General features: G+C 42.7%; 1 protein-coding gene across 5 annotated transcripts in view; it reads right to left on the reverse strand.

The window, feature by feature from the left end:
• cables1 (Cdk5 and Abl enzyme substrate 1) overlaps nt 1-17,783 on the reverse strand; it is a 197,659-nt gene that overhangs the window by 2,086 nt on the left and 177,790 nt on the right. For 4 of the 5 annotated variants that reach the window (XM_041190409.1, XM_041190408.1, XM_041190412.1 and 1 more), the window contains one exon: nt 4,089-4,296. The exons of the other annotated variant lie outside the window; for it this stretch is intronic. In XM_041190409.1, coding sequence (XP_041046343.1) covers nt 4,089-4,296 — 208 coding nt within the window. The remainder of the gene's footprint in view (nt 1-4,088; nt 4,297-17,783) is intronic. 5 annotated transcript variants of the gene reach the window in all.

The following is a 17,783-nucleotide window of genomic DNA, read 5'->3' on the forward strand; positions in this document are numbered from 1 at the left end:
CAATATAGAGACATGATTGCAAGGTGACTAAGGCTGGGAAATGAATGTTCAAGGGTTTTTGATATTTAAAAAGGGCAGGAAGAAAGGAAAATGAGGTGCGATAGCCCTGTTAAATCAAGGATGAGATCAGTAGAGTAGAAAGAAATGATCTTGGCACAGGAGAGTCTAGAACTAGGGGGGCATAGTTTAAAAATTAGGAGTCTCCCATTTAAGACTGAGGTGAGGGGAAATTGTTTCTCTCAGAGGGTCATTAGTCTGTGGAATTCACGTTCCCAGAGAGCAGTAGAGGCTGGGTCATTGAATATATTCAAGGCTGAGTTAATAGATTTTTGGTCGACAAGGAGTCCAGCCTTATTGGGGAGGGTGGGGGGCAGGGTGGGAGGCAGACACGAAAGTGGAATTTGAGGCCATAATCAGATCAGCCATGGTCTTAACGAATGGTGCAATAGGTTTGAGGGGGCGAATGATCTACTCCTGACCTAATTCTTGTGTTATGTAGCATTAGTTTGGGTTGACATAAGAACTAGCAAGGGAAGTCTTGCTAAAACTACAGGGCATTGCTGAGACTGCACAGAGTACTGCGTACAGTTTTGTCCTCCTTACTTATGGAGGGATATACTTGCATTGGAAGCAGTTCAGAGAAGATCACGAGCTGATTCCTGGGATGAAAGAGTTGTCTTCTGAGGAAAGGCTGAGCAGGTTGGGCTCATACTCATTGGAGTTTAGAAGAATGAGAGGTGACCTTATTAAGATACAAGATTCTGAGGGGGCTTGACAGGGTGGATACTGAGAGGATGTTTCCTGTTATGCAGGAAGATCGAACAAAGGGAAACAGTTTAAAAATAAGGGGTCTCACATTTAGGAAGGAGATAAGGAAGAATTTCTTCTCTCAGATGTTGTTACAGTTTGGAATTCTCCCCCTGAGCGAGCAGGGCAGGCTGGATCATTGAATATATTCAAGGCTGAGTTGGACAAATTTTTGATCTACAAAAGAGTCAAGGGTTTGAGGGGCAGGCAGGAAAGTGGAGTTAAGGCCACAATCAGATCAGCCATGGTCTTACTGAATGGTGGAACAGGTTCGATGGACCGAATGGTCTACTGCTCCTAATTCTTATGATTCTGTTATTCTTCAATATCAATGAAGAATCCACAATGGCAGTGCAGGTAGTGGCCTGTGGTGGTGCTTTCCCCCTTCGAACCAACACAAATCTGCATAGTGCCACCACAACACAAATCAATATTTCCTCCTGCACCTCTAGCTTTAAGTTTTTTTTCTCTTTTTCTTGAATGTCATCTTAGTCACTAATGCCAATTATCCATGTTAAACTCTGTCCTTCCTGGTACACTCTGCTTACCTTTTCCCAAATCGCTACTTGTTTTCAGTCTTGATATTTCCCTTGCTGCTTTTGAATGTTCCATTTCCTGAATCCACCCATTGCCCCTGCCCCCCCTCATTAGTTTAATGCCCTGTCTACTCCCCTAGTTATTGAATTCACCTGGACACTGGTCCCAACTTAGTTTAAAATGCAGCCTGTCTCAATGGAGCAGTTTCTCGTTCCCCAGTACTAGTGCCAGTATTCTATGAAGCAAAACCCTCACCTCTCACACCACTCCTTTAACCACACATTTAACCTTCTAATCTGTTTGCCCCTACGCCAATTGACCCTTAGCTAACAATCCAATGATTATTGCCTTGGTGGTTTGGTGTTTCAATTTAGACTCTAGATTCTTAAACTACCTCAGCTGATCCTAGTTCTACCTATGTTGGTGGTTTCGCTGTGGACCACAATAACTAGATTTTGTTTGTGGGATGTGGGCATCACTGGTGAGGCCAGCATTTGCTGCCCATCCCTAACTGCCTTTGAGATGGTGATGATGAGCCACTTTCATAGCTGCAGGCTATGTGGTGTGAGTACACCCACAGTGCTGTTAGAAAGGAGTTACAGGATTTTGACCCAGTGACAGTGAAGGAATGGTAATATAGTTCCAAGTCAGGATGGTGTGTGGCTTGAAGACGAACTTGCAGGTGGTGGAGTTCCCATGCATCGGCTGCCTTTCATCTTGTATATGGCGCACATACTGCTGCCACTGTGTGTCAGTGGTGGAGAGAGAGAATCTTTAAGGGAGTATTCCATCACATTCCTGACCTATGCCTTGTAGATGGTGGATGGGCTTTGGGGAGTGGGGAGGTGAGCTACTCACCGCAAAATTCCCAGTCTCTGACTAGCTCTTGTAGCCGCAGTATTTATATGACTGGTCCAGTTCAGTTTCTAGTCATGGTAACGCCCAGTGTGTGGATCCTCTTTCTTCCAGTCCACGTTCTTCATCAGTGACAAGAAGATGTCCTAAGCCCTGGTACTGGGCAGGCAACACAACTTTCAGAACTTCTGGTCACGTCTACAGAGGACAGTATCTATTCCACTGAATATACTGTCCCTTATCGGTGCCAGAATCCTTTTCACTCCCCCAACTTGAATGGCCTCCTGTACTATGATGTCATGGTCAGTTTGCTCACCCACCTTGCAGACTTTGATCTCAAACACACAGACAGCAAGAACCTTGCACCTGTTTGATAAGGTCAAATGCTGAGGCTCTTTCAACACAGCACCTGGATGCCCCTTATGTGCATGGCTCACAGTCATATCCTCCCATTCTAACCACTGCTTAATCTGACTGCTTCCTGGATCAAAGTGTCCTAGTAATTCGGCCCCTCCCTAATACCCTGAGATGTCTGCAGCTCAAATTCCATCTAACCAACTCTGAGCTGAAGATACCATGGTGCAATTGTTGAGGATTGCAATGCTCTCATGTGCTGCAGTTGAGATACTGTAGTTCCAACCAAACCTAGTTTTATTAACTTACAAACATACAAATACAACGTAGGAGCAGCAGTAGGCCTCTTGAGACTGTTCTGTCATTTGATAAAATCATGGCTGATCTGATTGTGGACTCAATCCACTTTCCTGCCTACCCCTTTAGTCTAATTAAAGTTTATGTGTTTAACAACCAAGCTTTCTCTTTTTAAACTTTTCTAGTTTAAAGTTATAGGCAGAATAAATGATAATAATAAATAATAAATGATTATTTATTACATTATAACAAAATAATAATTTACCTGTTACTTACCTGCCACTCCTCCTTGTGCTGTGGCATCACTCCCATGCGGCTCACAGATTCAGCTGCTCAGTTTCTCCATGCCCTTTTGAAACTGTTGCTGCTCAGCTTCCACTATTTTAAATCCATTCATTCACTCCTGTGATACAAATCCATTATTCCCTGGCCCTGGTTGATTTCTTGATCCCTGCACCACCACCAATATACTGGAACTCTCCCTCCCTTTATCTTGTCTCTTCCATCTATGAACACCTCCTTACAAAACTCCTCACACCCCCACAAGTTTTAGTTAATCCCTTTTCCTTCCTTGGTGTCTTCCTTTGCCCAATGTCCTGCTTTGAGATGCTATGACTCTCTGAGGAGCACTATATAAATGTTATGTACTCGGGCTGCATTTCTATTTTAAGTGAAATAGGATTTAAATATTATCTTGACAGCAATTTTCTAATGTGTGTGTTGTATTCTGAAGAAACTGATATTTCAATCTTGTGTCTTTGGTTTGCTACAATGAGTGATAGACTCCAGTACGTTCACCGTCAACAACAAAAGTATTTTTTAATTATAGTAGGGGAAAGGTGGTAGTATAGTGGTATTGTCACTGGACCCAGTAATCCAGAGACCCAGGGTAATGCTCTGGGGACCCAGGTTTGAATCCCACCATGGCAGATGGTGAAATTTGATATTTCAATTAGAAGCCTAATAATGACCATGAAATGCAATTGTCATAAAAACCTATCTGGTTCACTAATGCCCTTTAGAGAAAGAAATCTGCTGTTCTTACCTGGTTTGGCCTACTTGTGACTCCAGACTCTGAAATGGCCTAGCAAGATATGGTTCTCAAGGGTAATTAGGGATGGGCAATAAATGCTGCTGTGACGATCCCATCCCATGGACAAATGAAAAAAAAGATAGGTATTGCAGTCTTCAATTGCAGCATGCAGAGAAAGCCCTTCTGTCTGTTCCAATGTACTTACATCTATCAGCTGCTTGACTTCATGCTTTCGTAGATCACTGCCTACTTTGGCTGCTAGTAAAACACAAGCACCGGCACAGAGTTTTCGGTTTTGCTTATTCAGTTTGCCTTTGAGGGCCAGCTTCTCAAAGTAGACAAAGGACATGGCTACAGTGGGCTCTTCCAGGCCGCATTCCTCCTGAGCCAACTTCCTCATCTCGCGCTTCAGACTGTGGAAAGCAAAAATGCCATCAGTAACCCTCTTCTAAAACCACATGTGTGCATTCAGCATACCTATTTATAAGTTAGGGGGTTCACTTCTCTGGGTAAATCCATGTTTGGTTGATTAGGTAGGGTATTACTGAAGTATACAGAGCAACAGTATTTAAGATTCTCATTGTGTGTGCATCTTAACAATGTCTGTACTCGCAATTTATTTCAAATTACCACAATCTGCACTAGATTTCTTAAACACTTATACTTCGAGTAGGAAATTTAAATGTCGTTTCTCATAATAAATTTAAATTTCTCAAATGAATCATCAGCAAAACCAAACTGTCTGTAATTTGCTAAATCCTCAAGTGAATAAGGGATGTTGATAAATGCTTGTAATTCTAAGTACCATGTAGTGTGTAAACTCTGATGATTCCAATAAAGAAGTCAAGTTTAAAAAAAATCTATGCTGGGATAAACGTATGTGAACAGGCCACAAGTTCCTCCACAACTTCTCACTGAATAGCAATTCATTAATAGCTTTGAAAACCTGCCTTCAGTTTATATCACACCCAAGCAACAAAACTAATATTAGAAAACAGTAAACTGGAATTAAAAGAACAATCAAAGATCACAGAGTATTGCTAAAACCTACCTCTTTGACCAAGCTTTTGCTCACCTGCCCCAATATCGTATTATGTGATTTAGTGTCAACTTTCGTTGATAATGCTTCTATAAAGCGCTTCCGGGATTTTTTTTTACTACGTTAAAGGTGCTGTTTGATTGCAAATTTTAATAGCTGACTCCATTCTGTAAGTAAAATTGAAAAACAAAAACTTAGGCTGGGATTTTCCGGTCCAGCCCACAGTGGGAATTATCCCGGGCAGGGGGGTAAATCTGGAGGACCAGTCAAAGGTCCGTTGAATTTGGGCCGGAATTTCCGGTCCCGCCCAATATAGTACACGGGCTGCTCTGGCTCTCGGTGAATTAATGCAACTTGGTATCTTGCCCTTCACCTTCTTTCTCCAAGGGGTCTTCCTGCTCTCATGAATCCCCACATGTCCTTCTGACAGCTACATGGGGCATTTTCCTGACGAATTAAGAAGCCCAGACAACTTCTAGTAAGAATGCATGATGCCAGCAATCATGTGACAGCAACCTCCTTCACCACCATCTCAGCACAATCCCAGCCGACATGAGGTTAGGGTTTATGCTGGACATTTGCTGTCAGCACACCAGATTTTTTAAAAATTAATTTGCTCTGTTCTGTAAATAATGCAAAAGCATTGAACTAACCTAGGAAAGTTAAAGCAGGGGATACAAAAGTAAATTATTGAAAAAGTAAATTGAAAGCAAATGTTACAAAGAACTTTTGCGGATACCGAATCACAAACATTTGGAATAATTTGTTGGCCGAGGTTGTAAATCATAAGTGTTAGAGATATATAATCTGATACTGAGATGAAAGACAGAGATGAGGTTTGATGGTCCAAATTGCTTCTTCATTTCCTTGACTTACATTTGAACAGCACAGAACCTTTGAGTATTTTCTTTACATTTAACCACCTGGCCAATATCTGGCACAGTCTGGAACAGCTGAGGATGTTGGGAATCAGATGGGCTGCTTTGAACATCACCTGGTAAATGAGCTATTAGACACATGCACAAGCCAAATTCATGCCATGGAATTGGTGCAGAACTTATTTCTTTGCTTTTGTAATATTGCCTATGGAAAAACAGAACTCAAAAGGGCACAACATTCTGTAACTTAAATAGCAGAAAATGTCATCCAAAGGCAAGTTTATGCAGACAGATATGCATAATTATTCAGGAGCCCAATTTACAGATGTACAATGGACAACTGCACTGGGGCAGCATACATAAACAAAGCGGCACAAAAGCCTCGCTTATGCCAGGAGTTCAATTTCAGCTCCTTAGAAATGAGAAGATAATGGGAGCTCCTGGCTTCCCACTGTTTACAGTAGCATTGAAAAGAGCCCCAGAATGCTTCTTTTTCATGATCAGTGTGTTCTTTCACTTCTGGTATCACTCGAGTAAATCTATGTTGCACCTTCTCCTTTGCTTTTATATTTCTTTTTAATTCTTTCACAGGATATGGCATCACTGGCCAGGCTAGCATTGATTACCCAAGCCTAATTGCCCTCGAGAAGGTGGTGGTGAGCTGCCTTCTTGAACCACTGCAGTCCATATAGTGTAGGTACACCCACAATGTTGTTAGGGAAGGATTTTGACTCAGTAACAGTGAAGGAACGGTGATATATTTCCAAGACAAGATACTGAGTGACTTGGAGGGGAACTTCCACTTGGTGGTATTCCCACCTACCTGCTGCCTGTGTCCTTCTAGATTGTAGTAGTCATGGGTTTGGAAGGTGCTGTCGAAGGAGCCTTGGTGAATTGTTGCAATGCATCTTGTAAATGGTATACACTGCTGCTACTGTGCATCAGTGGTGGAGGGAATGAGTGTTTAAGGCGGTGGATGGGGGGACCAATCAATCAAATTGTTATTTTCTGGATGGTGTCAAGCTTCTCAAGTGTTGTTGGAGCCGTACTCATCCAGGCAAGTGGTCAGTATCACACTCCTGACTCGTGCCTTGCTGATAGACAGGCTTTGGGGAATCAGGAGGTGAGTTATTCACCTCAGAATTTCCAGCCTCTGATCTGCCCTTGTAGCCACAGTATGTATATGACTGTTCAACTTAGTTTCTGGTCAGTGGCGACCCCCAAGGATGTTGATAGTGGTGGAGTCATAGATGATAATGCCATCGAAAGTCAGGGGGAGATGCTTAGATTCTCTCTTTTGGGAACTGGTCATTGCTTGGCACAAATGCTGCTTGTCACTTATTGGACCAAGCCTGAATGCTGTGCAGGTCTTGCTGCACATGGACAAGGACTGCTTCAGTATGTGAGGAATCGTGAGCATTGCTAACATTGTGCAATCATCAATGAACATCCCCATGTCTGACCTTATGATGGAGAGGTAATTGCTGAAGCTGCTGGAGATGGATGGGTCCAGGACTCTACCCTGAGGAACTCCTAGAACTGTGTTCTGGGACTGGGATGATCGACCTCCAACAACCGCAACCATCTTCCTTTGTGCTAGGAATGACTCCAACCAGTGGGGAGTTTTCCCCCCGATTCCCATTGACTCCAGTTTTGCTAGGGCTCCTTGATGCCACAGTCGCCAATTGCTGCCTTGATGTCAAGGGAAGTCAGTCTCACCTCACCTTGGGAGTTCAGTTCTTTTGTCTATGTTTGGGTCAAGGTTGTAATGAGATCAGGAGCCAAGTGGCCCTGGCGGAACCCAAACTGAGTGTCAGTGAGCAAGTTATTGCTGAGTAAGGTAACACTGTCTATGATCCCTTCCATCACTACACTGATGATCGAGAGTAGGCTGATGGGGTAGTAATTGGCCAGGTTGGATTTGCCCTGCTCTTTGTAGACAGGACATACCTGGGTATTTTTCCACATTGTTGGGTAGATGCCAGGTTGTAACTGTATAGATACAGCTTGGCTAGGGGCGCAGCTAGTTCTGGAGCACAAGTTTCCAGTACAATTGCTGGGATATTGTCAGGGCCCATAGCCTTTGCAGTATCCAGCACCTTCAGCCCTTTCTTACTATCATGTGGAGTGAATCAAATTGGCATCTGTGATGCTGGGGGCCTCAGGAGGAAGCTGAGATGTATCATCCAGTTTAAACTCCTGGCTGTAGATGGTTACAAATGCTTCCGCCTTCTTGTTAACACTGACACGCTGGGCTCCCCCAACATTGTGGGAGGGGTTATTTGTGGAGTCATCTCCTTCAAATTTTTTTTATAAATGGAAACCAGAATTGTTCACAGTACTCCAAGTATGGTGTGCCCAAGGTTCTACACACCTCCGCCATAACTTCTCTGCTATCACTTCTATCCCTTTAGAATGAACGCAGTATTTTGTCTGTTTTTTTATGGTCCTATTAATCTTTATCGCTACTTTTAATGATCTGTGGATCTGTTCCTCCACCCCATTGAGACTTATTTTCTGTTGGACTACATAGCCTCCATGGATGGAATTTTACAGCCCCTCCTGCCAGTGGGATTTTCCAGTCCCGCTAATGTCAATAAATTTTTGAATGGCTTGCCGCATTTACTGCTCCCGCTGTGATGGGGCAGTAAAATTTCACCCGTTTTTCCAACAAAATGATTTGTTTTTCACTTATCCATATTGAAGCTCATTTGTCAATGACATGCCTATTCTGCTAGTCTATCAATACCTTCCTGAACTTCGTTGTGGTCTCCTCTCTATTAACTATACGCCCAAATTTGGCATCAACTGCAAATTTTGAAATTGTACTTCCAATCTCACTGTCCAAATTGTTTATGTAAATGGTGAACAACAGTGGTCCGAGCACCAATCCTTGTGGAACACCACTTCCCACTATTTGCCAATCCAGTTAATTAATATAGTTCCTTAAACCTGTACTCTTGGCTTTCTGCTTTGTAGCCAAGTTGCTATTCATTCTGCTACTTAACTCCGCATGTTCCAAACTTAATCAGGAATGTACTATGAAGTGCCTTATTGAAGGTTAACTGGAAATCCAAATTTATTACTTTTACTGTACTACCCTTTCAGTTCCCTCTTCAAAGAATTTAACATGGCTTGTCAAGCATGACCTTCCCTCTTGGATCCGTGCTGAACCACTCTTTTTCATGTTTTTAGTTTTTAGATGTTTTTCTATTACATCTTTGATTCAGGATTCCATTATCTTTCCTACCATTTATACCAAGATAGCTGCCTAGATTTGTTCTGTACTGTCTCTTCAAAATTTTGAAGGAGTTTGATAGGGTAGTCGTAAAGACGTTTTCAATTGTGGGGAAACCAAAACTAAAGGTCATAAATATATGACTGTCACTAATAAATAGGGATTTCAGGAGAAACTTCTTTACTCACAGCAAGTGGTAAGAATGCAGAACTCGCTACCACAAGGAGAAGTTGAGGCAAATAGCTTAAATGCATTTCAAGGAACCTGGATAAGTATATGAGGGAGAAGGGAATAAGAGGATACACTGGATAGAGTTAGATGAAAAGTGGTGGCAGAGGCTAGAGTGGAGCATAAACATTAGCATGGACCAGTTGGGCTGAACAGCCTGTTTCTACACTGCAGACTAATGTAACTTGATGTAACAAGGACGGCTATGTGTGATGGGAAAATCCTGCTTATGGATCATAATTTTACTGAAAGTGGAGGTAAACAAAGGAGGAGCTGTGATATACAGAGAAGTGGTAATCCTGGTACCACAGTAACCTTTGTAATTTGAATTACAGAATCACAGTGCAGAAGAGGCCCTTCGGCCCATCAAGTCTGCACCAACTCTATTGTATATTCTATACAGCTCCCTACTTTTGTAATCTATGCCTCGATTGATAAAGGCAAGTGTCCCATATGCCTTTTTCACCACCCCACTAACATGCCCCTCTGTTCATTGAATACTTCCTTGTCAATTTACTCCTTCCAAAGTGTAACACCTCACACTTTTCAGCGATAAATTCCATCTGCCACTTATCTGCCCATTTGACCGTCCCGCCTGTAGCCCAAGACACTCAACTCCACTGTTAACCACCTGGCCAATCTTTGTGTCATCCTTGTCATCATTGAATGGCAACAACCCTGGGATGCTGTTGAATAATCCTGGTAGTGTGAACAACTATCCTGATATTATAACATCAGTAATCTTGGCAGTTAAGAAAATAACAAGCCTGTTATTTACCTGGCAGCATGAAGAGCAATAACCCATATTAATGATCTGAATCTAACTGCCGCCAGCACTTACATGTTTGTGGTACATACTGAAGTGCCGCAATTTTGCTCAGTATTGTTTTTCAGACTAATGAATTAATACTGCAGTGTTGCTTTATGTGCACATATGCCAATGCTGGAATGAAAGTAAGTCAGGGCACTCAAAACCAATCTGTCTTTTGGTAGGCAGTGCAGTGTCCCACGGCTAACTAGATTTTCCTGTTTTATTTTGATACACGTACAAATGACTGGGTGCACCAGGGATGCACTGGCCCCATGCTGAGCAGGAATAATGATAGAGTCCTTTCTCTTAGAGATGGGAAAATAACAGCAAAATTAAAGATTATGGATAAAACAGCTGAATGATTAAGTCATTAAGTCAGTCACTGATCCGATCGGCCAGAGAAATCCCAGCAAATACTTTGGATAAATCACGCAAACAAGGTTTCCACCAAGAGTATGGCGCCCAATCAGGAGAACCCCATAGAAAATTCCTGGAGTGTTTCTACATATCGGCAATGAAAAGATAACATGGAAGTATGACTACAGATCTGAAAAGGAGCGGATGATAGAAAATAGATATACCATAAATAATATCATTCCTATCTTCTGATTAGGAGTCATCAGAGGCATTAAGTTGTGGTTGCAAATTTCTGAAAGGATGCAGAGTTTTAGACAGATGCAGCTAGCTACTTATAACCATTATTTATCCATCTTGGTAAATAATATTAGGCGTTAAATTTTCAGTCAATTGTGCACATCAAGCATAACCTAATGCCTAACTTTAGTCAATGTTGACAACTCTGGAAATGGCACATCAATATGAGAAACAAGTCAGTGGAGTGGGGTGGGGGTGGGGGGTGTAATTTGGGCTTTGGGTGAAAGCAGTGGTAACAATTCAGCTATCTGTTTTACAGGGAGTTAAAATAACCCCCAGTGTGGCCACTGGGGCTGAAAACTTTGGGCATCTTTAAGTCCTGCTACCTTTATTTGAAAAAAAAATCCCAATGTGAGCACAGGCTGGAAGTAATATTGGCACGTGACAAAATGTGCCAAACGGATTCAGTTGGCATGCTCCAGTGCCAGCAATTTTGGGACTTAACTAAGGCAATCTGACTCATCATAAATTTGGCAAAGGAAAACCCGATATTTGGATTCATGACCATCTGGTCAGGAAAGAAGCATCATAATCAGTAAGAATCAATCACACAGCATCAGTATTTTATTTTATTGCAGGTTGGTGCCATCTGCATTTCAAATCAGCAAATTCAGTTTCCCGTGAAAGCTTTTTAATCCCCTCTTGTATTGCAGTGGCCAACATATTTATATTAAGTCAATTTATGGGCAATTTTAACAAGGGAAGCTTAACGTGCAAGGATAGGTTAGTGTACTACAGAGCACACTGGGGGTGAAACCCATCTAAATAGACAACAATGCACCAGCAGCCTGTCGTATACAGAACAGAAATGAAAATTGGGTGCAGTAAAAAAAATGGGCTGCTGGTGCACTATCGGCCATTTTGTACTGCCTCCCAAATTGAATCTCACCCCATTAACCCACGAGATGAGTAGGAAGCAGGACTTTTGAAATGCAGCACAGTGAGGAAATTATTTTGTAAAGTAACCGTATGAGTCTCTCCACAAATACACTCAATGAGTCAAATGGATATTTTTAAGAACTGCTATTATCCTTTCTTTTTTGGAGGAGCTAGGGAAATTTTTGCTCACCCTGATGGGAATTATGTCAGTGCCTCAAGCCATCTCAAGTGAGGGACAGCAAAATCAAAATCTCCCTCTGTGCCATCATAATGTGTAAGAATTGACAATTTTAACATGATGCTGCCAGTGTTATATTTTAGGCACTGGAGAGTGAAGCTGAATTTCCCCTGTGCTGGTTAGTCACTCAAAATGTCCCTGCAGGATTCTCACTGTTTTGCTGATGGCATGAACGAGAACACGAAATGTAAACAAACCTTTGTAAGTCTATTGTCATTGTCAGAAACACTTCGGTACACAGATTGACTAGGCTGCTCTGGGAAGATGAAAGTAATTCAACTGACAATTGAAAGGAAAACAATGCTAAATCATGCAGAGCTTTACACTGGGGTTTCACATCACCAGTGCTGCCATATTTCCATACTTTTTTTTTAAATAAAGGAGCATAAAATAAGCACATAGAAACAAAACACTTCCCACCCTCTGGTTTAATGGAGCAAAGCCCTGATAGATAATATATCTCATAGAGAATCAATAATTCCAAAACTCCTTTTGACAGATATTTGAGGCTTAAATTGGTACATATCAAAATATGCTGGCCAATGATATGTGGTTAAAAAAACTGAAATTGTGTATTCCCATCTGAGACTTTCAGTCTGCAACAACGGAATTTTGACCTAAATCTTCCTTATGGTGGAAGGGGAAAGGGAGAAATGCAGGGTTTTCTTATTCTCAAGTTGGAGAAAAAAACCTGCACTTATCACCACCCCTGCACCCTGGCCAGGAACAGTCAACATCACCTGACCATTGGAAGCTGAATGGGAAAGTCCTGTGGGATTTGGAGCGGTGGGAGGGTGGGGGCTGCGGGAAAGGTGGGCAGTGGAATGTGGTGTGGATTGACTTGACTTCATAGATTAAATGGGGTGTAAAACAGAACTCCAATCATACCCCAGCAGTTTCCAGCCAGTTAGTTAAATAATAATTGCTTCCAGAGCTCAGTCAATCCTCTATAACAGAATCAATAATCTGAAACCACAGCCTGGCAGATTCACAGTACTCCAAGGGCACTGTTGATGATTGACCAACCAATCAAGTTTGTTGTTTAGATGATGGAGAGGTAGGCTTGTCAGTGGCAATTATTGTGCAAGACTCTCTAATCCCTGTTAAGAGTTTGGTTTGACCATCAGCATCAGGAAGACAAATGTCATGGTCCAGGAATTTACCATATCGCCATATATTAGCACTGACAATGTGACACTGGAGGTTGTTGATAGCTTCACATATCTGGGCTCCGCAATCACTGGCAATTTGTCACTTCATGCTGAAATCAACACACACATCACAAAAACTGCAGCTGTTATGACCAAGCTGAGTAAAAGAGTGTGGAACAGCAGCAATCTGACTGAGAACACTAAACTGTGAGTCCACCAAGCCTGTGCCTTCAGCGCACTCCTCTACAGTGGTGAGGCCGGGACAGCATCTGCCAGACAGAAGGAAAGGCTGATCACTTTCCACCTTTGCTGTTTCAGATGCATCCTCAGCATCTCTAGCTAGAACATGGTCACCAACTCAAGAAGTGCTGCAGCCTGCTAATTCCATCAACATATGCTCATTACTAAGCTAACGATGTCTGCAATGGCTCAGCCACGTTCATGTTGGATGAATGATGGTCATATACCCAAAGACCTTCTGTATGGTGAACTGGCCAATGGGTCACAACCTCCTGGGTGCTCATACCTCAACTGCATGGCGCTGATAGCCACGACCTCCAGAGATTGACTGTTTGGAGGGGAATTGGAGGAAGCAATGGGAAACGAAAAGCTCAACTGGCCAAGAAGAATGCCCAGAGAAAACAGAGGCCAGCGAATTCTGCACCTTCTCAGCCCAGTCTTCATCTGCAGTGAACGAGGCAGAGAATGCTATGCCAAAGTGGGGCTCCTGAACCACATCAGGCAATGCTTAGTACAGTGTTGATCACCAAGGTGCAAACCATTGTCTAACAAGATGGAAGGCTGCCAATGTGTGATCAGTTGCAGCAACTTCACAAAAAAATTGTTTTCACAAAGCTAATGGCAGAGCAGCACAAATCAACCAGCAACTTGAAGTGATTTGCAATTCACAGGATCTCTCTTCTGCCCTACAAGTTGCAGGCCAATCTGTGTATTATTAAAGGCAAACATTACTCAGCAATATCTGGGCTCATATTAAAAAAATAGAGGATAAAATTTAACTTCGGCAGGGGTGCAAAACAGATGCTAATGGATCTGTCGTCCATTATACACTCTGTCCAATTTTCTTTTACCGACTTCAAGCACAGTGTATAATGAGTTGCTACCTTTGTTGAGTTGCTTTTGACTCCATGGGCTTCAAGAAAATAGACCCTGTTAGTCAAATCAAATAGTTTGAGAGTTGAGGTTTATACGAAAGACACCACGAGAAGGGGTGGATAGGACTTGAAGTGAGAGGCTAAAAATCCAGAGGGGACTTTCAATCAGAGACCAGCCTTCTTTTCGCCAATGAGGCTGTAGCTAGAACCTGTCTGGCAAACAAGGTAAGAGTCACCTCACAACCTTTGAACCCCCTTTGAAAGGTGGCGTGAGCAATTCTCCAGGCTCTTCAACAGAGATGCCCAAATCTTAGCAGATGACTGTGCCCTGGCTGCGCACAACAAGGAAGACATCCAGTCTATAACAAACAAATTCTAGAGCTGCCAAAAACAAATTAGTGTCTCAAAGACTGAGGTTATGCTTCAGCCAGCACCTGGCAGATGCTACGTAGCATCAGACATAACTGTTGATGGCATCAGTCTCAAGGTTATACAAAAATTCACATACTTTGGAAATGTGCTCTCTAGTTATGATGAACACATCAGGGCACAGATCCAGAAATCAAGTTCTGCCTATGGCCGACTCCATTATCATGTCTGGAAGCAGCATTAAGCAGAAGACTAAAATCAAACTCTATCCGGCCATTGTCCTTACCACCCTGCTATATGGCACAGCATCCTGGGTCTACCATAGGCTCCACTTTAAAAGCTCTGGAATGCTTCCGCCAAAGACAGCTGAGGTTCATCATGAGAATTCATTGGCAGGACCAAATCACAATGAGATCCTTCACCATGCTGGGCTTAACATAGCATGGAAATTTCCCTCCAGGGAATTCAAATTAGATGGGCAGGACACATCTTCCACATGGATGACAACAAAATCCCTTAGCAGATCTTTTGTGGGGAAAGGTTACGGTGCAGAAAGAGGCCATTCAGCCCATCGTAACTGCACCAGCCAAAAAGAGAAAAAAGAAACTAGCCACTCATTTTAATCCCACTTTCCGGCACCTGGTTGATAGCCTTGCAGGTTACAGCACTTGCTCCAGGTACCTTTTAATGAGTTGAGCGTTTCAGCCTCAACCACCAACTTATGCAGTGAATTCCAGACGCCCACCACCTTCTGGGTGAAAAAGCTTTTCCTCATGTCCCCTCTAATTCTTCTAGATCCTTAAATCTATGCCCCCTGGTAATTGACCCCTCAGCTAGGGGAAACAAGTGTTTCCTGTTTACCCTGTCTAGGCCCCTCATAGTTTTGAACACCTCAATTAGGTCACACCTTAGCCTCCTCTGTTCTAAGGAAAATAACCCTAGCTTATCCAATCTCTCCTCATAGCTTCAATCTTCAAGCCCTGCTAACATTCTTGTAATTCTCCTCTGTATTCTCTCCAGAGCAATTATGTCCTTCCTGTAATGTGACCAGAACTGTACACAAAATTCCAGCTATGTTTTAAGCAGCGTTTATACAGTTCCATCATTACATCCCTGCTTTTGTATTCAATACCTCACCCAATAAAGGAAAACATTTCATATGCTATCCTATCCACCTGTCCTGCCACCTGTGGATATGCACTCCAAGCTGTTTCACTTCCTCAAACCCTCTCAATAACTTCCTGTTTATTGAGTATTCCCTTGCTTTGTTTGTTTTCTCCAAAGCCATTACCTCACACTTTTCCAGAGTGAATTCCATTTGCCACTTCGCCGCCCACTCAACCAAACCATTGATATCATTCTGGAGTTGACAGCTATCCTCTTTACTATCAACTACATCGCCAGTTTTTGTGTCATCTGGAAATTTCCCAATCATGCTTCGCACATTAAGTCTAAATCATTAAGGTATACAACAAACAGCAAGGGCCCCAACACTGAACGCTGTAGAACACCAATGGAAACCATTTTCCATTTGAAAAAACATCCATCGATCATTACGCTTTCTTTTCTGTCACTGAACCAATTTTGGATCCAACCTTCAACCTTCCCCTGTATCCCATGAGATCTCACTTTCCTGACCAGGCTGCCATGTGGACCTTGTCAAATGCCTTACTGAAATCCAAGTAGGCAACATCCACTATACGTCCCTCATCCCTCCTCCTTGTTACTTCCTCAAACAATTCTATTAATTTGGTAAGACATGATCTTCCCCTAACAAAACTATGCTGACTATCCCTGATCAATCCTTGCCTAAGTGGCAGTTTATCCTGTGTCTCAGAATTGTTTCCAATAATTTGGCCACCATTGACCAGCCTATAGTTTTCTGGCCTATCCCTCGCATCTTTTTTAAATAATGGTACAACATTCGCAGACCTCAAATCCTCTGGCACCTTGCCTGTATCTAGTGAGAGTTGGAATATGATCCTCAGAGCATCTGTTATTTCCTCTCTGGCTTCTTTCAACATGGGATACAATCCATCCGGCCCTGGTGATTTATCCACCTTCAAAGATGCCAGTCCCTCCAGCACTTCATCTCTCACTATGCTTATTGTATCTAATATTTCTCCTGCTCCTTAACTAGAATTTCCGCATCATCCCTTTCCGTAGTGAAGGCAGAGACAAAGTACTCATTGAGAACCCTGCCCAATCCCAATCTGCATCAATCCACAAGTTACCATGTGCATCTCTGATAGGCCCAACCTTTTCCTTAGTCATTCTCTTGTTCTTAATGCCCTGGTAAAACATAGGATTTTCTTTGATTTTATGTGCCAATATTTTTTCGTATCCTCTCTTTGCTTTCCTAATTTCCATTTTTACTTCACCCCTGTATTTTCTATACTCCTCTAGGCTTTCTACAGTATTAAGACTTTTGTGACTGTAATAAGCTTTTTTTTTGCTTTATCTTAGCCTGTGTGCTTCCGGATAACCAGAGGGCTCTAGATTTGGCAGTACCGCCTTTGTGGAGATATATCTACATTGTGCCCATTGATTCTCGCCTTTGAATGTCTCCCACTGATTTGTCACAGTTTTTCCTTTTAATAGCTGTATTTAGACCATGCAGACAGAATGTGGGGGACTTCAATGTCCATCACCAAGAGTGGCTTGGCATCACCACTACTGACCCGAGCTGGCCAAGTTATAAGTTATATAGCTGCTTGACTGGATCTGTGGCAGGTGGTGAGGGAACCAACAAGAGGGAAAAACATACTTGGCCTCATCCTCACCAACCTGCGTGCCGCAGATGCATCTGTCCATGACAGCATCAGTAGGAGACACTGCCCAGTTCCCGCCTTCACATCGAGGGTACCCTCCATCATATTGTGTGGCATTACCACCGTGCTAAATGGGATTGATTTCAAAGAGATCTAGCAACTCAAGAATGGGCCTCCATGAGGCATTGTGGGCAATCAGCAGCAGCAGAATTGTACTCAAACACAATCTGTAACCTCATGACCCAGCTTTCCCCCCGTCTCCCATTACCATCAAGCCAGGGGATCAACCCAGGTTCAATGAAGAGTGCAGGAGGGCATGCCAGGAGCAGCACCAGGCAGATCTAAAAATGAGGTGTCAATTTGGTGAAGCTATAACACAGGATTACCTGTGTGTCAAACAGCATAAACAGCAAGTGATGAACAGAGCTAACCGATCCCACAACCAATGGATCAGATCTAAGCTGTGCAATCCTGCCACACCCAGTCGTGAATGGTGGTGGACAATTAAACAACTCACTGGAGGGAGGAG

Source organism: Carcharodon carcharias, chromosome 6 (assembly GCF_017639515.1).
Source record: "Carcharodon carcharias isolate sCarCar2 chromosome 6, sCarCar2.pri, whole genome shotgun sequence".
In the NCBI taxonomy this organism is placed as follows: Eukaryota; Metazoa; Chordata; class Chondrichthyes; order Lamniformes; family Lamnidae; genus Carcharodon; species Carcharodon carcharias.